This window comes from Bos mutus, chromosome 12 (genome assembly GCF_027580195.1).
Source record: "Bos mutus isolate GX-2022 chromosome 12, NWIPB_WYAK_1.1, whole genome shotgun sequence".
Taxonomy (NCBI): Eukaryota; Metazoa; Chordata; class Mammalia; order Artiodactyla; family Bovidae; genus Bos; species Bos mutus.
The window spans coordinates 50431713-50455642 of NC_091628.1; the positions used below are offsets into that span (position 1 = coordinate 50431713).

Below are 23930 nucleotides of genomic sequence, written 5' to 3' on the forward strand. Positions count from 1 at the left end.
AAATTGTGTAACAAGCACCTCGGGTGATTTTTTATAAACATGCAAGTTGGAAATATACTCTGACTCCTGTATACACCTTAGGTAGAAAATGTTTGGTTATACTGCATGACAAAAATTCTCAACATTTCCACAAGGATAATAAACAAGGCTTTGTCTTTTTTAGCTCATACTTAAAAATATAAAGTAAAATAAAATAAAGATCTACTAAAGCTGAAAAGAATCTGCATGCAATGCAAGAGACCTGGGTTTGATTCCTGGGTCGGGAAGATCCCCTGGAGAAGGAAATGGCACTCCAGTATTCTTGCTTGGAGAATCCCATGGACAGAGAGAGGAGCCTGGCAGGCTTCAGCTCATGGGGTCACAACAGTTGGACACGACTTAGCGACTAAAGCGCCACTGAAAAGCTGAAACACCAGACATAGGAGCTGTCTAATATTTTGAGAAAGACCAAACAAATGGCTGAGGACTCCCCTGGGGCCCAGGAGACAGACGGCATCTCTGGACTGCAAGACCTTGCCTTTCAAACCTAGGGCAGCAGAAAGAGAAAGCCCTGGGTTGTTGTTCAGTCGCTCAGTCACGTCTCTTTGCAATCCCCATGAACGCAGCCCACCAGGCTCCTCTGTCCATGGGATTTTCTAGGCAAGAACACTGGAGTGGGTTGCCATTTCTTTCTCCAGGAGGGTCTTTCCGATCCAGGGATCAAACCTGCATCTCTTGCATGGGCAGGCAGATTCTTTACCACTGAGCAACCAGAGAAGCTCTAGAGAAAGCCCTATGTAAACTTAAACTGGGATCCTGTTTCCAATAAACCTTTTGGCCAATCTTTTGTCTCAACAAGCCATGCCCTATCTCTTGTCACAATCTGCCCTTACAGCAACTCCCACTGTCCACAAGTGCCCCTAATGACCTGCTCACTCCTTTGGGACACTTGCTCCTACTAGCAGGCCCTCTGGCTGGGCACGCTCAGAGATGGGCTCCCGTCCCAGCAGGAAGTAGATCTTTTTTTATTTTAACCAGCCTGGGGCAAGCACTGCTTAGCTTCAAGGTCATCTTCTTTTCACCAGTTGTTTGTGTTCCCTTCTCATCTGCCCTTCACATTTCTCTGCCTTCCCTTCCCCACAACACTGACCAGTGTGTTCATTCCCGCTTGCATCTGATCCCTGACCTGTTATCTTGCCTTTATTTCTCTAACTGCATTTCTGACAGATTGTCTGGCTTAGATTTCTACGGTTCCCTCATAAAGGGGTGTTTTTATGCCTGGCCACTCCAAAATAATCATCACAACTATAATCACAATCATAATAATGGATTACTATCATGAGAACCCTTCCTCTGTTGCAAGCATTTTGCTGCATGCTTTACATGAATCATCTTATTTCTTTTTCATAATTCTGAGAGACAGGTACAAATATTATTCCTACTTTATAGAAAGGGAAAAGACTTGAAAGAATTTGCTAGCTCTCCTCATTCCATGTGGTCTCTGATCTCTGCCACTGCCTTTTTTCCTTGATTTTCTTCCTCCAAAATATATGCACATACTCTATTTCACTTCCCCACACCTTTCCTCTTCTGTATAAAATATAACATCTTTTACCCAGTTCTCTATGGAGGACCTATATGCTTTCTTTGTGTAAAATAAAAGTAGTACTATTTGCTGTCTTTAATTATTTAATGTTTTTCCTTTGTGTCTTTTCTCATCCAATTACAACATAAACCCCTAAGGCCCTGGTCAACTGTCACACTTCTTAGACACACAGTCACATAGCACAGTCCTACTCAGGAAAGAACCACTCCAAACAACAACAAAAAGTATATATGTTGTTAAAATCATTTCAACAAAGCATACAATGAATGCAAAATACATATGAGTCATTGTGTCAGATGCAAAAAGGTAGAAAAATGGCATTGTCTCCACCTTCAATGCCTTTACAAACTAGCAGTGGAGAAGGGCTTGCAAATGAACACTAAGGATGTAAGATAACTTTCATCATACAGAAGGGTGGGAGCCAGAGAAGGAGAAGAAACCTTGACCTGGGGGCTGGGGGTTGACCACAAAGATTTCATAGCAGAAATGAGTTGAGTAGCATTTGTGATGATTAGGACACCACACTACCAGGAGAGTGGATAAGAGGACATTCCCAAGAAAAAGACCAGTCTGTGAACATAGAGATGTGAAAGGGCAGCTGGGCGTGAGAAATGGTAAAAAATTTCAAGAGGCTGGAAGACAGAGCTGGGGTACAGGATGGGAGCCGGGGGAAGGGGCAGAAGTGAAGTCACATTAAGGAGTGTGGGTGTTCTCAGAGTAACTGGGTTAGGCATCAAAAAGGAGAGAAACAAGGATTGAAGTCAACAGTCAGACCAAATCTACCCCATCCATGACTAGAGTCTTAGGGCCTAGACGCTAGCATTCTAGAAGATGAAGCCACACCCATTCGGAGTGTTTCCATGAGTAATCAACATGACTCTTCATCATCACCTTCAATACCATCAGTGATTTCTTAAGTCACTAGCTCACAAAAGAGTCCATCTAAAATTCTGCTGTATGGGAATTCCCTGGCAGTCCAGTGGTTAAGACTGAGCTTCCACTGCCAGGAGACCAGGTTCAATCCCTGGTTGGGGAACCAAGATTCCACAAAAATAAAACTCTGCTCTATGTTTGGGGGCCAATGAGTGTCTGTGCCACAAAAAGTAAGCAGTAAAGCAATAAGGAGCTCGTTATCACCTTACTACTACTTTTTTTGTTTAATGTTTTTTACACCTCTTGGAATCTACAATACATTATAGCCTAAAAGAAATGCAAGTGATAGCTCAAAAGAAAAAAGACTTAAAGACAATGGTTATTTGTTCCTCACCACATTCCAGAAAGGACTCCAAGTGAAGGACTGTCTGTGGATTTCTGTTACCATACAGTCTTGAGCTCCCATTTCCATATATAATGAGGCTATCAATCTCTTTAATACTACAGCTTCAAAAAGTATGAGGTGCGATACACTTTGTAGCTGTGTTTTCAAAGTGGCGTGATTACATTTTTGAGCATGTAAATGCTCTTGGAAATCACCATGAAGCCATTTAAACAAATTTTTTACTTGATTAAACCCATAAATGCCACCTTCTTTATAGAAATTTAAGAATAACAACAAAAAAAAACACTGTCCTTAAAATGTCCTAATCACTGAGTTCTTCATTGCTACATCTACATAGATGTACTGACTTTAAAAAGTCTCAAATTAACAGTCACATTTCATTAGGAACATAAATGCATCAAAAAACAAAAAAAAAAACACCTCTCTCTTATTATTTGCCATTTTTTAAATTCTAGAACCAGGGCCTGTAATCCCCTGCATGTCAGGGGATACAGAGAGGCCCAACAAGTGTGTATTCTCTGAGGAGCTTTCCCAGGTAATCAACACAAGCTTACGCTACTATATCTGTTTATCTCTTTCTGCAGAAATCACAAACCTTTTATCCCCAGTGGCTAACTCACTAACTTTACACTTGATTAGCCTCAACCAATATTTGTAAATGGCCTTGCTGGAGCTGATAACAATGGTGGTGACAAGGAAACTAAAACTCTGACAACTATGAAATGTTCATGGCTTCCACTGTCTAACACATAACCCCAAATCATGCTCTAAAAATCCTTCATGGACACCATTATCATTTTTGCTCTTCTCCAATGGACAAATGCTTAAATATAAAAGCCAGCTCAATTAGGGAGAGCAAATTGAAGCCAGAGGAACAAACATGTATGTGTCCAATGTTCTAAAGCTTAATATGACACTTAAGACAATTACCAACATCTCAAATAAGCAAAGGAAAGATTATTGTATTTACAACCTGTTTTCCTTCTGGGGAAGTTAAAGGAGAAATCTATCTTAGGAGGTAAAAGAGTTAATATGCTGCCTCCTTCCAGGATTAAATGTTCTCCTTTTGCCACTCATAATCCTGTGACAGTAGATGTTGGAGGGGAAAAAGAAAAAGATGTGGCAAAGTAGAGCTGAATCGCCCCCAAAAGGCCTGAAGCATAGTGTTCCAAAGCTGAGAGAATCATTACTGCCTTGGGCAAACTGCCTGGCTGCAGTGCAGCCCCAAATGACCATAAATAAAGCTTTAATTACATTAATTAGAGAAATTGCTTCCTGCAGAGCATCTCTGCATTTGGGGGCCCTGTCTCAGCTCTGGAGCCAGTACCCTCCCCATGGGCTCACCCACTCCCAGACATCTCATCCCCACTGCTTATAACACAGCACCTAATTGTGCTTCAGTGCGTCCTTGACTCATTTCTTCTCCAAGCCCCGCTCTCATTGTTGATGACAGGCATCATCCATTGCTATTCTATCTTCTAACTTGGCCGAGCATGGGTAATAATGTCCACACAGTGACTACAGAGCACAGCCTGTGGACTGGAGGTTGATCTGCCACCTGATTTCTCATGGAATTGCCCAGCTACTGATACGTGAAGTGATACTGTAACTGCTGTTCAAGTATCACATGCTCTAATAACCATCAATCAAACACCTAAGCATCTGGCAACTGTTAATATACTCACAACATCACCAGCAGTCAGACACAGTGTTTTGACTCTCACTCTAGACAGAAACCATGATAATAATTTCACTAAAGGTAGTATCAAGAAGCCATAGTGTTCTGATGGCAGCTGAGGCATTTTGGGCTGCAGCCACCCCTATGGTACATGCTATTTCCTGGGCTTAAGCTAACTGAAGTTGGTTCCTGGAGTTGTCATCAAAAACCCTGGATAGACTTGTGAACACAGTGGGAGAAGAAGATGGGATGAACTGAGAGAGTAGCACTGAAACATATACACGACCATATATAAAATAGATAACCTGTGGGAATTTGCTGTACAACACCGGGAGCTCAAACTTGGTGCTCTGTGACAACCTAGAGGAGTGGAATGGGGTGGAAGGTGGACGGGAGGTCCAAGAGGGAGGGGACATATGTATACATATGGCTTATTCATGTTGATGTACGGCAGAAACCAACATAACATCGTAAAGCAATTATCTTCCAATTAAAATTTAATTAATTTAAAAATAAAACCCAGTACAGCAATAGTCCCCAGTCTTTTTGGCACCAGGTGCAGGTTTCATGGAAAACAATTTTTCCCAGGACCAAGGGGAGAAGGGAGAGTTTCAGGATGATTCAAGGGCATTACATTTATTATGTTGCCACTGGTCTGACAGGAGGCAGAGCTGTAATACGAGCAATGGGGAGCAGCTGTAAATACAGACGAAGCTTCAGGCATTAGCCCAGCACCCACCTCCAGCTGTGCAGTCCACTTCCTGGTTTGGGACCCCTGCCATACAGGAAGGGACCTGGCACCCCCTAAAGCAGAGGCTCCCCAAACCCAAGCTGCATGTAAGTGCCAAGCTGGCTGCACCCCAGTCCCAGTTTTGAAATAGCTTTCCAGGTCTCACCCTAGAGATTCTGATGCAGTGTGTCTGGAGAGGGGCCCAAGAATCTAGTAGACTGTATACTTCTCTTAAACTCCCCACAAGGTTCTCATGTGCAACTGGGTTGGAAAACATCCTCAGATCACCCTTTATAACCCCTGCTGAGATTCTGATCAGACCAATGTTGGTCAAAATGGTGGCCAATGGTCTAGAAATCACAAATACTGATGGAAAGATGTCATCTCTCTTAGGAATCTTCGGTCAGAAAAAGAAAAGGTGTGCAAATCACTGCTAACATTCCAGCCCTCTCATTTTACAAATAAGATTTCTGACCTAAAACCTATTTCTCCCCAATTCCTCCAACCAACCTTCTTCTTAACTGTAAATGGTAACAAACTCACCCATTAGTTTAAAAAAAAGTCAGGGGACAACCCTGGTGGTCCAAGGGTTAAGACTCTGCCTTCCAATGCAGGAGGCGTAGGTTTGATCCCTGGTCAGAGAACTAAAGTCCCACATGCCATGGGGTAAGGCCAAAAATTAAAAAATAGAGTCAGAAAACTTGGAAATCACCCTTAATTATCATCTCCACAATAAGCCTTCCTTGACTCAGCTCTTACTTTTGACCACAAGTAGAAGAAAACATGGGCTTCCCTGCTGGCTCAGTCAGTAAAGAATCCATCTGCAATGCAGGAGATATGGATTTGATCCCTGGGTCAGGAAGATCCCCTGGAGAAGGAAATGACAACGCACTCCAGTATTCTTGCCTGGAGAATCCCATGGACAAAGGAGCCTGGTGGGCTACAGTCCATGAGGGTCTCAAAAGAATCAGAACAACTTAGTGAGTAAACCAGCACCACCATCAAAAACACAACTCAATGCACCCAAACTGCAAAAGTCTGCAAGTCGGTGGTTATCAGGCTTGTTCCTATCAGAGTTCAGGGACAGTTTTTCCCAGATGTCTCCAGAGCACTTTCCTCTGTATCACCATCACTCTGGCAGTGAAACAGCAGTTACAGTTCCAGGCTTTAACTCTGCACACAACAACTAAGGGAAAACTTCTCTCATCTTGCCCTGGCACAAACGGGTGCATTCCCTGGGACCACTAGGTCTCCAGTTATAAGCTTATAAATTGGCTTTGGACCAGCGTTAGTTGCTTAGTCATGTCCGACTCTTTGTGACCCCATGGACTGTCGCCCGTCAGGCTCCTCTGTCCATGGAATTCTCCAGGCAAGAATACTGGAGTGGATAGCCATTCCCTTCTCCAGGGACCAGATTACTGGGCAAATCCTAGAGCTGCAGAGACCAGCCTTCTGTAGCACATGGGCTGAGTGGCAGAGGGAGAGACAGCTTAAGAGAATTATAAGATTTCATTAGGAAAAGAGAGCTGGAGAATCTACTTCACAACCCAGTCTAAAGTTTCCTCCTTTTATTCCCTCATAGCACCACAGTCTTTGCCTTCATAGACTCTATCACCTTCGAAACTGGACACTGGTGGACACATACCTAACATTTACAGAGTACTTTGAGGTGGCAGTATTTTAAACAGTTTATATCAATGGACTCATTTAACTTTCACAACAATGCTACGCTTTCCATATGAAAGATGAGCAGACCAAGATACAGAGAGAGGCAGGAACTTCCCCAGAGCATGGAGCCCAGTGATGGTAGAGCTTTGAGTCTCAGAGATCAGACTCCAGAGGCCAGGCACTCAGCTACTACGATGTGCTATTCTCTTTATTCACAGTTTTGTCTGACTCCTCCACAAAAGTCTAAGAAACATGAAGCAGGGAATTCGTTTATTTTATATAGATCAGTCTCAATGGAGTGCCAGGCACACAGGAAACATTCAGTTCCCCTGAGAACTGAATAAATGAAAAGATGTTGAGAGAATAAGTAAATGAGTGACTGCAGTGATGAACAAAAGAGCAAGTGGTAAAGCCATGATCCAGATTAACAGAGGGCTTCCCTGCTGGCTCAGATGGTAAAGAATCTGCCTACAATGCAGGAGACCTGGGTTCGATCCTTGGGTTGAGAAGATCCTCTGGAGAAGGGAATGGCAACCCACTCTAGTATTCTTGCCTGGAGAATTCCATGGACAGAGGAGCCTGGCGGGCTACAGTCCGTGGGGTCACAAAGAGTCAGACACGACTGAGTGATTAACACTAACTAACTAACTAGATTAACAGAGTGTTCGTGTTACATGATTAATCACAGAAGAGTGGAGCCCAGAGCTTTAATTTCCTGGGTCCAGTCTGCCTTCTCTAGTTGAAGGTTTGTTATCTCTGTTCCACATGGTCACACCTGCAGAGTCAATAATCCTTCCTTCTTTGCAAAGTCACCAAACAGCAAATGAAAACTCCAGTAGGAGACAGTCACTTCTTTTGAGAGAGATCAGATGTGAACATGTCCAAAATAGAGAATGATTTGAGTAAAGGATGGGATTTTTCCCATGGTTAGCCCGCCCGCATTAGACAAACACTTTGTTCATTAAGAGTAAGACCTCCACACTGAAAACATATACAAAGTCCTTTGTAGTATCAGGTACTGAGGACATTTAAACATTTTTTTAAGTGAATAATTTTAGTAAGCTAATCAAAGTCTCCATTTGATTAAGGGATCTCTGAGTATCTGCAGACCATTTGTTTTAACTCCTTTTCATGGTGACAGCATGACATTTAAAAATAATTCATCTGGAAATGTAAACAGGTAAGAAAAAATTGCAGGGCATACATATGTCAGTTCCCACTGTCAATGTCTGGAAATGATTCCACTCTCAAAAAAAAAAAATCACGGCCTGATCACAGCAAACAAGGTCTCCAGAGAGACAATAAATTGGTACAACCACATCCACCCAGAAGCTGTCCATCTTCCTGGTTCCTAAGTCAATGGGGGTAATGTGAACAGGGTTAGGGAATCCACTGCCAACAAGCACCAGCCTTCAAGCTTAGTGTGTACATGACAGCCTCTCCTTCCTCAGAACAGGCTTGTGAGTTTTTCTTCCACTCTGGGAGCAAAGAAAAACAACAAGCTAAATAGGCAAACCTGCTATTAAACTATTTACATATTTGCCTTTTGCCATAATAAGCAGCTACATGTGCTAGCTTGAAAAAAAGGCACCGTCAGCAGCTTCCCTGGTGGTCCAGTGGTTAAGACACTGCACTTCCACTGCAGGGGGCATGGTTTCAATCCCTGGTCAGGGAACTAAGATCCCACAGCTAAAAAAAAATAGAAAAAGAAAAGAAAAATGTACCATCAGCAATATCTACATCTTCAAGCCAAGCCTACTAATGTAGAGTTGGCTTTCAAAGATCATTTCCATCACTTAAAAATAAGGGAAATGACAAAACAGAGATGCTCATTCAGTAAATACACAGGGCTCCATCAATTAAGCAGAGGCAGCTCCTACCCCATACAAGGGACCAAACGTTCAAAAAACTGCAGAGATGCTCATGGGTGGATAGATTATGCCTGAAGGCAAAGAAGGAATGAGAACAACATGCCCTTTCTAAGGAAGAGAAGAGATGGGCGTCTCTATAAAGGTAAATAACTTTGGCACTTACTTTTCCTGGAAAAATAAGATCATCTTTCCTTGTGTCATTTTTTTCTTTCTTTACAGCTGACCTCCAGTCCATGGAGATACAGCTGCCAAGCATGAATACTACCTTATGTGTGGCTTGGTACATGCCTCAGTGGCCACTGAAAACTAAAACTAACCTATCAACTGCTCTTATTACAAACATTAGATAAAAAGAATACACAGGAAGTAAACAGACAAACAAGCCAAAAAAACACTCTGTCACAAGGGTATGCTATTTAAGCAAATAAAGAAATCCAGAATACAAATCATACATTTTATTACTGGTCAACAGTTCACCGTGGACATGGGCCATATTTTTTTTCTTTCCCATCCCTGGTTACCCTGGTGTCTTCTCGCCATTCATTCACTTAACTTTTTTTGACTTAAAAAAAAAATTTTTTTTTTGAGACACCTCTTAAGCACTTCCCTGCCCCTTTAAGGATAAGGTTTAAAAGGTCTATTTTAGATTTGGGAGTAAAACACAGAAGCCATTCAAAGTATTTTGAAAATAAATAGCCTTCCAAATGAGACCTTATTTCCATGGAGAAGCCTAAATAACATCTAAACTGAAACTAAAATATATCCAAATCTTGCAAGGGTGTATTCACAACACTGCTCTTACTGATCATCTTCCAGGTGCCTGAATGTTTGATTCACATTATTCAAACATTCACGTTTTCACGTTGGCAGCCTCACTAAAATTCTTGTGTTTTGATATGGGAGGGGAAAGGTCCATCTCAAATGAGTTTATAATTTTGTTTTCAGAAACTGCATAATTTTACTTATTTTCAAAATATCTGCTTATTTAAAAAATATCTGCTTAAACCACATTTAATACTGTAAGAGGTAGATGTCTTTAAAATTATAAGTATTCATAAGAAAAAATAATATTGCACAACCAATAAAATCAACACTTCTTAAACTTAAGGAAAAGCAACAAGTATGAGAGCACATGCATATTACTGCCAGGAGACTTTAAGTTCTCACCAGTGGATTTAAATTCCTTGAGGGTAGTGGCCAACTCTTACTTTGCTTAATTTCAACTTGTTAGCAAGAACTTTTACTATAGGAGTAGATCCGAGGATCGGTGAAGGCAATGGCACCCCACTCCAGTACCCTTGCCTGGAAAATCCCATGGATGGAGGAGCCTGGTAGGCTGCAGTCCATGGGGTCGCTAGGAGTCAGACCCGACTGAGGGATTTCACTTTTCACTTTCATGCATTGGAGAAGGAAATGGCAACCCACTCTAGTGTTCTTGCCTAGAGAATCCCAGGGATAGGGGAGCCTGGTGGGCTGCTGTCTCTGGGGTCGCACAGAGTCGGACATGACTGAAGTGACTTAGCAGCAGCAGCAGCAGATCTGAGGATACAACCATGACCAGACAAGATTGCTGTCTCTTTGGAGCTTACATTCTAGAGGTGGTGACAGTATTCAGAGAAAATGTGTTTTAAATTAATTTTAAATGTGTGAATGCCAAAAGGAAAACAAATAAAGGGCTGAGATAGAAGTGAAAAATTGAGATATCTACTGACTTTATTAGATAGACCGTTGTCAGATGCCAATCTGAGGATGTGTTATTTGTGAGTCAAGCAAAGAACTGAAACCTAAGAATGGCTAAGAATGGAAACCACACTTGCGAAGACTCTGCAGTGATCTGAGTTGGACTTGGCTAAGGATGACTGAAATGTAGGGAGCATGTGGAGAGGAGCAGTCCAAGAGGAGACTGAGGTGGGGCGGAGCCATGCAGGGTTGTGTGAGAAGAATTTGGATATTACTCTCAGCACAAAGGGAATCTGGTCTGGTTTGTGCTTCCACTGAAGAAGGGACTGATAAGAGAGCAAAAGTAGAGCAGGGAGAATAGTTGAGAGGAGTCTAATAGTCCCAGAAAGACCTGACGAGAATTAGACCCAGGTGGTGGCAGTGGTCTTAGAGAGACATGGACATACTAAAAACTAAGTTTTGGACTTCCCACAGTCCAGTGGTTGGCTCTGGGCTTCCACTGCAGAGGACACAGTTCCATCCTTGGTCAGGGAACTAAGATCCCACGTGCCCAGTGCAGCCAAAAATTTAAAAAAAGTCAGTGTTGAAAGCAGAATCAACATGATGACTTCCTTCAATGAGGACTGTTCTTCATCAGGACTGTACTTGGGAAGTGAAAACTAGGACTCAAATATAATTCCCAGGTTATAAGTATCAGCAACTACATATTCACATGCAGATGTCAAGTAAGCATGTAAATGCTGAAAGAAGCTGGCACTCTGAGAAGAGGGCTGGGCTATACAGACACATTTAAGGGCCATCGATAAAAAACTTACAAAGTGGGCTTCAGAAAAGGCATGAGGTTCGGAAATCCAGATCTGCTGCTACTGCTGGCTTGCATCCTTAGGAAAATTACTGACTTAGTTTTCTCATCTATTAAATGGAGATAAAAATACCTATTTTTAACAGGATTGCTAGAGAAGGGGTCAGCAAACATTTCCTATAAAATGCCAGGTAATAAAAACCTGGGGCTTGGTGGCCATAGGGTCTCTGTCAAAAACACTCAGTACTGTCATCGCAGAATGAAAGCAGCCATAGACAATACGTAAATAGATGAGTGGGGGGTGTGTTCACAGAAAACTGTGTTTAGAAAAACAAAGGGAAGAGTGTGTCAGCCCCCAGGCTAGAGCGGTGGTTGTCAGAGTGAGGTTCTGCACCAGCAGCATCAGTAACTCCTGGGAATTGCTAGAAATGCAAATTCTGGCCCCACCCCACACTTACTGAATCAGAAACTCTGGGGATGGAGGTCCAGCAATCAGCATGAAAATGAACCCTCCAGGTGATGCATGCTAAAGTTTGAGACCCAGAGATCAAATTGCCAACATCCGCTGGATCATGCAAAAAGCAAGAGAGTTCCAGAAAAGCATCTATTTCTGCTTTCTTGACTATGCCAAAGCCTTTGACTGTGTGGATCACAATAAACTGTGGAAAATTCTGAAAGAGATGGGAATACCAGACCACCTGACCTGCCTCTTGAGAAATTTGTATGCAGATCAGGAAGCAACAGTTAGAACTGGACATGGAACAACAGACTGGTTCCAAATAGGAAAAGGAGTTCGTCAAGGCTGTATATTGTCACCCTGCTTATTTAACTTCTATGCAGAGTACATCATGAGAAACGCTGGGCTGGAAGAAGCACAAGCTGGAATCAAGACTGCCGGGAAAATTTCAATAACCTCAGATATGCAGATGACACCACCCTTATGACAGAAAGTGAAGAGGAACTCAAAAGCCTCTTGATGAAAGTGAAAGTGGAGAGTGAAAAAGTTGGCTTAAAGCTCAACATTCAGAAAACGAAGATCATCGCATCCGGTCCCATCACTTCATGGGAAATAGATGGGGAAACAGTGGAAACAGTGTCAGACTTTATTTTTCTGGGCTCCAAAATCACTGCAGATGGTGACTGCAGCCATGAAATTAAAAGACGCTTACTCCTTGGAAAGAAAGTTATGACCAACCTAGATAGCATATTCAAAAGCAGAGACATTACTTGGCCAACAAAGCTTCGTCTAGTCAAGGCTATGGTTTTTCCTGTGGTCATGTATGGATGTGAGAGTTGGACTGTGAAGATGGCTGAGTGCCACAGAATTGATGCTTTTGAACTGTGGTGTTGGAGAAGACTCTTGAGAGTCCCTTGGACTGCAAGGAGATCCAACCAGTCCATTCTGAAGATCAGCCCTGGGATTTCTTTGGAAGGAATGATGCTAAAGCTGAAACTCCAGTACTTTGGCCACCTCATGCGAAGAGTTGACTCATTGGAAAAGACTCTGATGCTGGGAGGGATTGGGGGCAAGAGGAGTAGGGGACGACAGAGGATGAGATGGCTGGATGGCATCACTGACTCAATGGACGTGAGTCTGAGTGAACTCCGGGAGTTGGTGATGGACAGGGAGGCCTGACATGCTGCGATTCATGGGGTCGCAAAGAGTTGGACACGACTGAGTGACTGATCTGATCTGATCTGATCTGAGTCAAGAAAACGAACATATTTGCATCCTGCTGAAGGAAATGGCAACCCACTCCAGTGTTCTTGCCTGGAGAATCCCAGGGACCGGAGAGCCTGATGGGCTGCCGTCTATGAAGTCGCACAGAGTCGGACACGACTGGAGTGACTTAGCAGTTGTGTGAAAACTGTATTCATCTTAATTAGGTTGAATTGGTTCACAGTGCTTTTCAGGTCTACTATACCTTCTACTTTTCTGTCTGTTCATTCCATTAATTTTTGAGTTTCATATTGAAACTCCAACTAAAAAAATCTTAATTTGTCTACTTAAAAAAATAATTGTATTATATAGTGGAACTATATGTAACTTTGCTCTGTATTTTCCAAGTCTCCCATTAAATGTGCTATCATACTTTCACAATTTAAAAAATAAAAAGAAAGGAAAAGAAAGAAGTCAAAGTTTGAAAAAGAAACTAAACACATATATACTGCTTAGAGCTAATATTATCATGAATATATATCTATTATTTTTTAACATGGTTCCTAGAAGTTTAGAGCATACTTTCTAAAGATAGAATCAAATGCTGGATAATTGTGGTGGATCAAGCAAAAGAGAGATAACAAACTCTGTTAAACTACAAGATGGGCTTAGGTAAGAATAGTTGAGAAATTGAAGATTTTTTTTAATATACTTTTATTCCAAAGAATTTCAATACTACCTCATATATTAATTAAGCTAGATTTAATTTGGTCATGTTCATACTCCAGTTATTAAAATGAATAATATAATCTCAACATATCTTCACCCTAACTTCCAACAGAAATGAAGGTTTAATATCAATTAACTTCCAGATCCCACGTCATATTAGTTATTGGTTAGTGGTATTGGTTAGTTATATTAGTTATTAGTTATTGCTATAACTAACACACTTTTTTTAAGGAATATAGAGCAGGCAATTTTATCAAATGCCATTATTATTTTAACAGAACAATTTGGCCATTTGAATTGAGGATCAATGGGGGAAGTTAAAATATAAAGGGCTGTCAAAAAATAAAATATACCACCACCCACTTTCATATTGCTTTATCAGTACTATTAGAAACTAGACAGAAATCTAGTTTCCTAAATTCAGCCTATTGAATCTTCCTCAAATTAAATATAGAATTATGGGTGAATATAGAGGGATGGTGCCTACTACCTATCACTACTAGGCTATGTTCCTGCCAATAGATCTTGGCAAAATTCCATATGAAAGCCAAAATAAAATCAGTAAATAATGGCTAACAGCTTTGGAGGGAACCAACAGGAAGGGGTAAGGACCAGACAACCAGATCATCCCTCAGAAGGGGGAACTCCAGCTTCCAAAAGTGGAAAGAAATTCAATCAAGCAGGCAGTGCACAATATTTAAGAGTCCGACAGTAGACACTGGGTAGTCTCCAAAGTGGAGGATGCAGCGCATGCAACACAGAGTAATGGGGTATCCCACCAGGTATAAAGAAATGTGCATGCGTGCTAAGTTGCTTAAGTCCTGTCCGACTCTTTGGCTCCTCTGTCCATGGGAGTCTCCAGGCAAGAGACATTGCCTTGCCTGGAGTGGGTTGCCATGCCCTCCTCCATGAGATCTTCCCGACCCAGGGATCAAACCCACATCTCTTAAATCTCCTGCATTGGCAGGCAGGTTGTTTACCACTAGCACAACTTAGGAAGCCCGATATTAAGACACTGGAAATCTAAGGAACAGAAATACTTGCAGAACCAAGAAGGAAAGCCATCAGTTTAATTTCAGGTAAACTCAAGAAAATCCCTCGAGCTGCCGAGCTAATGAGAATTAAATGGCTGAAGTCAGGGCAAGAGGTGAATTGAAAAAACTGGGAGCTGTCTGAGGCCAGAAGACAGATTTGCTTATTGCTTTGTAAAACCCTAAGCCATAAATACACCTGTCCACATTGTATAACCTATTATGGAAAATGTGAATGAAGATACAATTGTGAGACATAAAATATTACTTGATTTGCTCAACCAGAAACACTGTTTGACTTGCAATCTGAAATTGATTTCAAACTACTCAGAAGTTATATAATACTGACAGTACAAAGTTCTATGTTCTAACTTTGACAATTATAGAAATTCCTGTAAAAATTCTCAAGAGTTTGAAAGTGAGGACTATCCAACTAGTTAAGTTCAGTTCAGTTTAGTCACTCAGTCGTGTCCAACTCTTTGCGACCCCATGAATCGCAGCACGCCAGGCCTCCCTGTCCATCACCAACTCCCGGAGTTCACTTAACTCACGTCCAGGGCATCCACAAAATAAAAGATCTGAAGCAGCAAATTTAGGCTTCTATATTTAACCAGGAAGATCACATTACTAGGAGATCCTCTTTCCAACCCAACCTCTTACAAGAAATAAAACTCGGAAGGGATCAGTAATTTGGAGAATACCTCTGTATCTTTTTCATAGAGCTGCAAATACCTGTGTTAAGATTATCTGAAATTAAACCCATCAAAATTTTAATCTCATACTTTTTTCTCTCTCTGTCATAGGATCATAGATGATGGGAGTCATATTAAATAACACCTGAAAGTTTAAGCCAGGAGTTTTCTGAACTTACTTTTGGTTGTTAGAATACTTTTGAAGATAAATTAAGATGTTAACATGATTATTTTACTGTTACTTTAAATATGGTCACAAAAATCTAGACATAAACTTTAGATACTTACAGCTCTAGCTTTTAAACAATTTTCAAACCAAAGCCAACTTTCAAAATACCCACAAACACAAGTATAAAACCAGTAACAATTACACTAATGAGCTAAATTCAATGTGATGAACGATGTTATTTTCCCAAACACATGCCTATGGCACTGGCTGCCACAGCGTGGGTTCAGCAGGCTGAAGTTATTGTGAACCTATGAATGCTGTTTTGAACCACCTTTCCCTACTTGAACTCCTGCAAAATCATATATCAGCCCATCAGGTCACTGGGATAACCTTAAAATTTACGTATTCTTTCCCTTTAACCCAAGGTAATTAAAATAGCACAACTTGATACCAATATTTTTTGCTTTATTGTATATGTTTTATAATGATGGTAAGATGCACTACTTTTATATTTTATAACTTCACACTTTATAATTATATACTTTGATATTACATTTTTATAATTTATACTTTCTACTTTGTTATACTTTACAATATTTATATCCTTTAAGGGTCAATAAAACAAATGCATGGTTGTACCCATTCTTAAATACATACCCTAAAGAATTTTTATTCTAAACTAAAGTAGTTATCAGGGCTTCCCTGGTGGCTAAGACAGCAAAGAATCTGCCTGCAGTGCAGGAGACCCAGATTCAATTCCTGGGTTGGAAAGATCCCCTGGAGAAGGAAATGGTAACCCACTCCAGTATTCTTGCCTATAAAATTCTAAGGACAGAGGAGCCTGGTGGGCTACAGTCCAGTAGGACATGACTGAGCGGCAACACTTCCCCTCAAAGTAGCTACAAAGGTTGCAAACAAGACTCTCACAGCTTACTTTCCTGCCACTCCTAAAGACACACTGTAAAAGACTAGAGGTCAGCTTCACCAGTCTAACAGATCATGCAGACTTTTCACTTTCCAGTGAAACAAAAATACACACTGGCAAAACTATATCCAAGCATGCATTCAGCATTTCATTATTATTTTATAAATTCAGTGAATACATTTAAATGTGGAGATTTTTAATTAAAAAGTGGGGCGGGGGGGGTGGGGGATGGACAAACAGTGCATGATCTCACTTATACATGGAATTTAAAAAGTCAGACTCATAAATGCAAAGAGTAAAAGTGGTTGCCAGAGGCTGGGGGATGGGAGACATAGGGAGATGTTGGTCAAAGGAAACACACTTCAATTATGCAGGATGAGAAAGTTCTGAAGATCTAATAGAGAGTATGGTGACTATAATTAATAATACTATATTGTATACTTGAAATTTGCCAAAAGAGTAGATCTTAAGTTTTCTCACCATACACACACAGAGAAAACAATACCTGTCTGAGTTGAGGGGTATGTTAATTAGCTTGATGTGGTAATCCTTCCATTTGATATGTATATGAAAACACTACATTATACCTTTAAATATGTACAACTTTTGATGGTAAATAATCTGCCTCCAGTGCAGAAGACCAGAGAAGGCAATGGCACCCCACTCCAGTACTCTTGCCTGGAAAATCCCATGGACGGAGAAGCCTGGTAGGCTGCAGTCCATGGGGTCACTGAGTCAGACATGACTGAGCAACTTCACTTTTACTTTTCACTTTCATGCATTGGAGAAGGAAATGGCAACCCACTCCAGTATTCTTGCTTGGACAATCTCAGGGACAGGGGAGCCTGGTGGGCTGCCGTCCATGGGGTCACACGGAGTTGGACATGACTGAAGTGACTTAGCAGCAGCAATGCAGAAGACTCAGTTTGATCTCTGGGTCTGGAAGATCCCCTGGAGAAGGGAATGGCAACCCACTGCAGTATTCTTGCGTGGAGAATTCCATGGACAGAGGAGCCTGGCAGGCTACAGTCCATGGGATCACAAAGAGCTGGACACAACTAAGCGACTAACACACTTTCACTTGTTAATTATACTTCAGTAAAACTGGAAAACAAAATAAAACAACTGTATTTTTTTTAAATGGGGAAAAAGTGATAGCATAAAGCTTCCTATCACTAACAATTAAAATCATATTTTTAGAGTAACAGATAAGAGATCTATTCACACAGATTGAAAACTATTTCTACCATTACAAGCTTTGTGCTTTAGGGAAATATTTAAACTTTCTTTAGCGCAGTTTTCTCATCTGTAAAATGGGAGGAAGACTTATACATACTTTACACTGTTACTGTGAAGATAAAATGTGATTACCTAGGACAAGCACTAAAGGCAGTAATATCATCCAGCAAGAGCTCAACAAAGGTTAGCTTTTAAGCATTAAAAAGCTATTTAGATAGACGTACTATTGTGTATGTTTGTAATCACATTACACCCTTAAAGTAACAAGCCAATGGCACGCTTAGTTGATGCCTCCCAATGAATTACTAAATTTGTGTTAATATTTTATATAGACCACAATTCAAACAAAATCCTTTATCTGGTCAATAATTCTGAATGTACTACAAAATTAGTTTATAATTGATCTGTCCCTCATTTTACAGGGGGATATCTCTAACTAAAAACATGGCATGTGGTGGTGCATAGTAAGTCGCTGCAGTCGTGTCCAACTCTGTGCGACTGCATGGACTCTAGCCCACCAGGCTCCTCTGTCCATGGGGATTCTCCAGGCAAGAATACTGGAGTGGGGTGCCATGCCCTTCCCCAGGGGATCTTCCCAACCCAGGGATTGAACCTGTGTCTCTTCTGTCTCCTACATTGGCTGGCGGGTTCTTTACCACTAGCGCTACCTGGGGAGCCACAACAACACGGCAACACAGCCCAAAAGAAATGGGCGTCTAAAATCACCATCCAGATGATTTTAACAAAACAAACAAAAGCCGTGAGATTTTAAAAAGAAAAAGGAGGAGGAAGAAGGGGAAGGAGAGAAAAGTTTGCAATAATCACTCAGAGTAGTCATAATCCTTTTCACCAAATTATCAATTCTGTTTCTTCTTGCCTGATTTTTTTCTTACTAGACAGTATATTACACATACTGATGTTTTACATGTTAGTTCTGCAAATTCAATAAATAAAGCTTTGATTTTTGCAAAACTGTATCATAACTGAACATTAGAATATATTCCTTATAAATTGATTATGCCATCTGAAGAACCTAAAACGTTGGCTTGAAAGGTAATGTTTTCATTAAACATAGGGCTAGTCTCAGCATGTCTGGCAGAATAATGTCTATCTAGCAAAGAAAATAGGCAAAGCTTATTAAGCTATAAAATGAAGAGTTTCTTAAAAATCTTCTGTAGATATTATTCCTCCCCACACTCACCCTGAGCTTTCAAGTTTGAGAACAGCTGCAAAAATAACCAAGAGAATAGAAAGGATTATATAGCCAACCAGATGAACAGAATCACTGAAGGCAGTGAGTCTCAAACCGTGGTCCCCAGACCAGAGTCTGAACATCATCAGAGAACTTGATAACATCAGAAACTGAGGGTGGGGGCCACCGGTCTGTTCGAACAAGCTTACCAGGTGATTCTGACACACACTCAAGTTTGAGAAGCTCTGGTTTATGATAAACAAGCCTTGATACCAAACACCACCATCTTCACTATAACACGCCAATTCACAAGTGGGAGTCTCTGGGTATACGTTTTTACCCTTCCCCTAGATAAGGTAGTCAGGATCCTACCACAAAGCCAAAGCAGATTAGATCCACCTCAGATTAGAAAGGGAGAGAACAAAAAAAGTGACCAGAGCAAACACGAGGGAAGAGAGCTACCTGTCTAGAATAGCACAAAGTACTTGGAAAGCATAGAGAGAGATGTGAAAATTTCCAGGTTTCTATTTCTCTGGTTTCCTTGTTTGTATATTCCCAGATCCACTGATCCTCAACTTTGACAACACTAAAAATGATCTTTTGAAAATATATGGGTGAAAATTGGTTATCTGAGCAAAGTTCAGAAAATACTATTTTAAAAGAAGCAAAAAACCCACAGGCTTAGAGAACTTAGAGTTGAAAATAAACCATGTCGAGTTCACTTTTTAATTTTAAGAACACAATTTGTAAAATCTCTTTGAAAGTACATTCTTGTGAGCTTCAAGGAATATATACACAAACGAAATCAATGAAAATTACAGCAATCATGTTTTTGTGTTTTAAATGACTACTCATTCTGTAATCTGAAACATATGCTGTTGAGTCTTATGCAAATACATGTAATCTCTAACAAGCGTTACAAACACTAACAATTCTTATTTTTAATATAAAAATATATATATAACATAAAACAAGTTCTGCTTTTTAATGGGGAAATGGAGATAATGCTGCTGCTGCTAAGTTGCTTCAGTCGTGTCCGACTCTGTGCGACCCCATAGATGGCAGCCCACCAGGCTCCCCCATCCCTGGGATTCTCCAGGCAAGAACACTGGAGTGGGTTGTCATTTCCTTCTCCAACGCATGAAAGTGAAAAGTGAAAGTGAAGTCGCTCAGTATGTAGTATTTTCTGAATGCAACATTCAGGCTCTTTCTGAAAGTAGATAAAGGTAAGTACTTTGAAGAATATTAGTGACCTTCCCAAGATTTTCGGTATAGAATCAGAGATTCTTGGTTTCTCCAACCAGTTTTAAGTCTACAACTCAATTTATGCCAGTGTAATTGTTTTTTAAGTTATGCAGAGTTAAGCACTTTTCAAATATCCAACCTTGGCTGATGTGTGCTGACTGACATTCCTCCCATGCAAGACTACACAGGCTTGAATAAATGGGAAGCAATCTGTATTGGCATATATTTGAACTGGAACTAGTTCACTTGCTCCCAACCCACACCTCTCTTTGCACCTGGGAGAAATAGCTCTGCATCAGAGCATTATGGCAGAGCACTCCTCCAGGCTGACTAAGGTTTAGCATCCTCAGGCTGACTCTTACCCACCAGGAAGGTGTGGAGCCAAAGGGCACATCACTATGGCAACTCCCCACAACAGACCCAAGCTACTCGCATACACACAGCACTCTCATCTTTGAGGTCACACAGAGATCCACCCCACAAAAGATGTGTGAGTAGATATGCTGCAAAACATCATCATTTTATATACAGAAACTACTATCCTCCATTTCAGTGACTTGGCAGAAACACAAACTTTTCCATTTATCTATGGTCATTTATGTTCCTGTTTGCCCTAAATGGTCCAGTTTTATAGTTGTTATGCCGGTGTAAGTTTAACGACGCCTCCTTTCTCATAAAAATTGTCCTGCATTAAACAATAAGTTACATGGTCAACCAACAGACAAGTCTATTTCAGAAAAGGGACAGGCAAGAGAGACAAAGCAGAGGCTAGTTTACTTAGGGATGTTTGCAGGACTTCTGCTCCAGGCTACCTTCCATATTTTGTTCAGGAACTGTAGAAAATACTTAGGAGATTTAGCCATAATCTTAAAGTCCAACTAAATAATTCTCTGGGGTTTCCCGATGGCTTAGTGGTAAAGAACCCGCCTGCCAATGCAGGAGATGCAGATTCAATCCCTGTGTTGGGAAGATCCCCTGGAGAAAGAAATGGCAACCCACTCCAGTAGTCTTGCCTGGTAAATCCCATGGACAGAGGAGCCTGGCGGGCTACAGTCCATGGGGTCGCAAGAGTCAGATATGATTTAGCGACTAAACAAGAACAAATAAGTCTCTACTTCAAATGTAGAATTGCAAACAGCAAATTTTCTTCCTTCTCATTTCATAGGTGCTCAGAAAAATCCAGAGATTCTACGCTATATGAGGTATACTGCTAGATGGAAATAATGTGAATTCATCCTCAAACAAGTTCAACTGCGGAATCATCACTACTGGGAATCCGACTTATAAATTCTGCCTTCCAAATCATTCTAACTCTCCTCACTATTTCAAAAGGAAATGTGACAAAGAGCGCACAGTATCTAATGACTGCACTTGGCCACTCAACAAATATTTATGCGCAAGATCAAAAGTGGCCGTCCTTAGATCTCTGAAGCCAAACTTCAGATGTGTTTTGTTTAGCCCAGATAGGATTCTTAAATGTTTAAAATACTTGCTAATACTTTAAAATGTGGACTCATATGTAAAAATCCAAATTTCCATTTTCTCTTGAGAAATCAGAAGTTTGGTCAACACTGAGCTTATATTCTGTTAACGTAATTTCCATCTGGAGCTGAGCAGCACCTTGAGAAAGAATTTCCCTATTTAGTTCTCCATGGACCTCACTCAACCATCCTCCCAGCCGTGGAGGTTTGTAACCCTTGATTTATGGCTGGAGATAATTCTTAAGTAGACAACATCTGGCCTTTCAAATTAATGATCCTCTGCCAGGGGCTCTCTAGGTTTGGGGCAAATAGGAATCTACATCTTTAGATCAAAGACTCAACTAGGAAATGACAATAAACAGGAAAAATTTGTTTCTTCTTTTATCAAAAAGCCATTTGGCTTCCACTGCTCCTACATAGCGGGTACATAAGCTTACACATGCTATTATTTGTAAAGTGACCGCACATTCAGCCTCTCAAATCTAAACACAAAAAGGAAGGTAAATAAAATGGGATGTTTTAATTAAACTTCAATGAGTCCAGGGAAAACTCAATAGCTACTGTTGAGAATTTAAGGTGCTATAATCCAGAGACAAACCTTGACCATCAGTGAAATTAGCAATGATGTGTCATGCTTCAGACCTGAAGGAAAGAACTATCAAGAATCTTGAAATATTCCTTAAAGTCCTAGAAAAATGCCACTACTTCCATCTTACTCACAGAACCCCAAAACCTTAAAACAATAAAGATAGTGATAAATACAATACTACAACAGTGGAAATAAAGAACATGCTGCCCTCCAACTTCAACATAGCTGACAGCTAAAAATAAATTTTGAACAGATAAGTATGAAATGAAATTCATTTTAATCATGGTTAGGATTCTGAGATCATCTGTAATAAGGTATTTTACCATAATGCAACATAGGTCCCATAAATCAAAATTGCTCTCTTCACACTGGGAGTTCTGAGCATATTAAACTAGCTTACAAAGTAACTGATGGAATCAGAAGATATTGAACTTTGATTTTCTTCAGCTGAACTATAGGCCTTTTGTGGAAAGCTATTAAACAGACAGTCTTTCTGTTACAGATACTGCTGCTGTTTCTGCTAAGTTGCTTGAGTGGTGTCTGACTCTGTGCAACCCCACAGAGGGCAGCCCACGAGGCTCCTCTGTCCCTGGGATTCTCCAGGCAAGAACACTGGAGTGGGTTGCCATTTCCTTCTCCGTTACAGATACTAGATGCTTTAATTTTTGAAAATGTATATATTCTAGTATCATATGAATTTTCAAAAATTAAAGACTTCCTTATAGAATGTTTTTCTCATCTGACTGTTAATTGGCCAGCTGCTAAAGAACCTGGCCACATAGTACAACTGAGACTATTGATTTACATTTAGACATCACTATTTTCCCAAAGAATCTAAGTACTTTGCCCAAACAAATAAATAACTAAAAAATGACAGCATCTCAGGGACTTTTGACACGGTAAAAAAACAAAACAAACAAAAAAAAAACTCCTTACACATTTTTTTAAAAAGGGGGGGAGAGGGTGTTGTTTTTCAAGACACAACCAAAATGTGGTAAAGACTGTTTAAATCTCTCTCTCCAGAAGAAAAAAGGACTGTGTCCGTTTCTTAAGGAAGTAAAAATGTACTGTTTGGTAACAGGCACCTCGATTTCGTAAACTCGAGAGAAATGATATTAGAAAAGAGATTTTTTGCCTCTTCTAAGACACTGATTTTTAAATCACGCAAGTGGGTATTGATTCTGTCTCCAATTAGTGTGTAAAAAACGGCACACAAAAAAAGTCTTTCCGCTCAACATCTAAACGCGGGTTCGTATTTTGCTGACAATCTGACAGTGTCTAGTAACTTCTCCCTAAGCCCGGCTCTGAAACATCTTCCCACATCGGAGACCTGCAGGTGTTATTGTGACGAAGATGCGACCATCCAAGAGGCTAAGGAACAGGACTCGACCAAGACCCAGGGTGAGTGCGGGGGCCTTTAGGAACCCAACCCTCTCCCGCGTTCACTCAAACACACACCTGCACGCACTCACACCCTCGACCAAGGCCGGGCATGCCATCTCTCCAGTCACACCCCAAGACGTCGGGATCCTGCCAGGACGTGCGCTGCTCCCCGCATCGTCCTAGCTCCTCCGCCGTCTCGAAGCCACTCAGCGTCCCTCTCTCTTCCTCGTTCCTGCGGGTCATCTGCTCCCGCCGCCCCATCCGCCCCCAAAAGCCAGCCCCCGAACTCGGGGTCCGAGGAG

The 23930-nt window shown here is 40.9% G+C and overlaps 1 protein-coding gene across 3 annotated transcripts in view; it reads right to left on the reverse strand.

The window, feature by feature from the left end:
• The window catches only part of TBC1D4 (TBC1 domain family member 4), a 210246-nt gene that overhangs the window by 184834 nt on the left and 1482 nt on the right, over positions 1–23930 (reverse strand). Inside the window, exon 1 of one of the 3 annotated variants that reach the window (XM_070380587.1) lies at positions 23704–23904. The exons of the other annotated variants lie outside the window; for them this stretch is intronic. Within the exon in view, the coding sequence (XP_070236688.1) occupies positions 23704–23889 (186 nt within the window). The 5' untranslated portion in view covers positions 23890–23904. Of the gene's footprint in view, positions 1–23703; positions 23905–23930 lie in introns of those variants that run through there. 3 annotated transcript variants of the gene reach the window in all.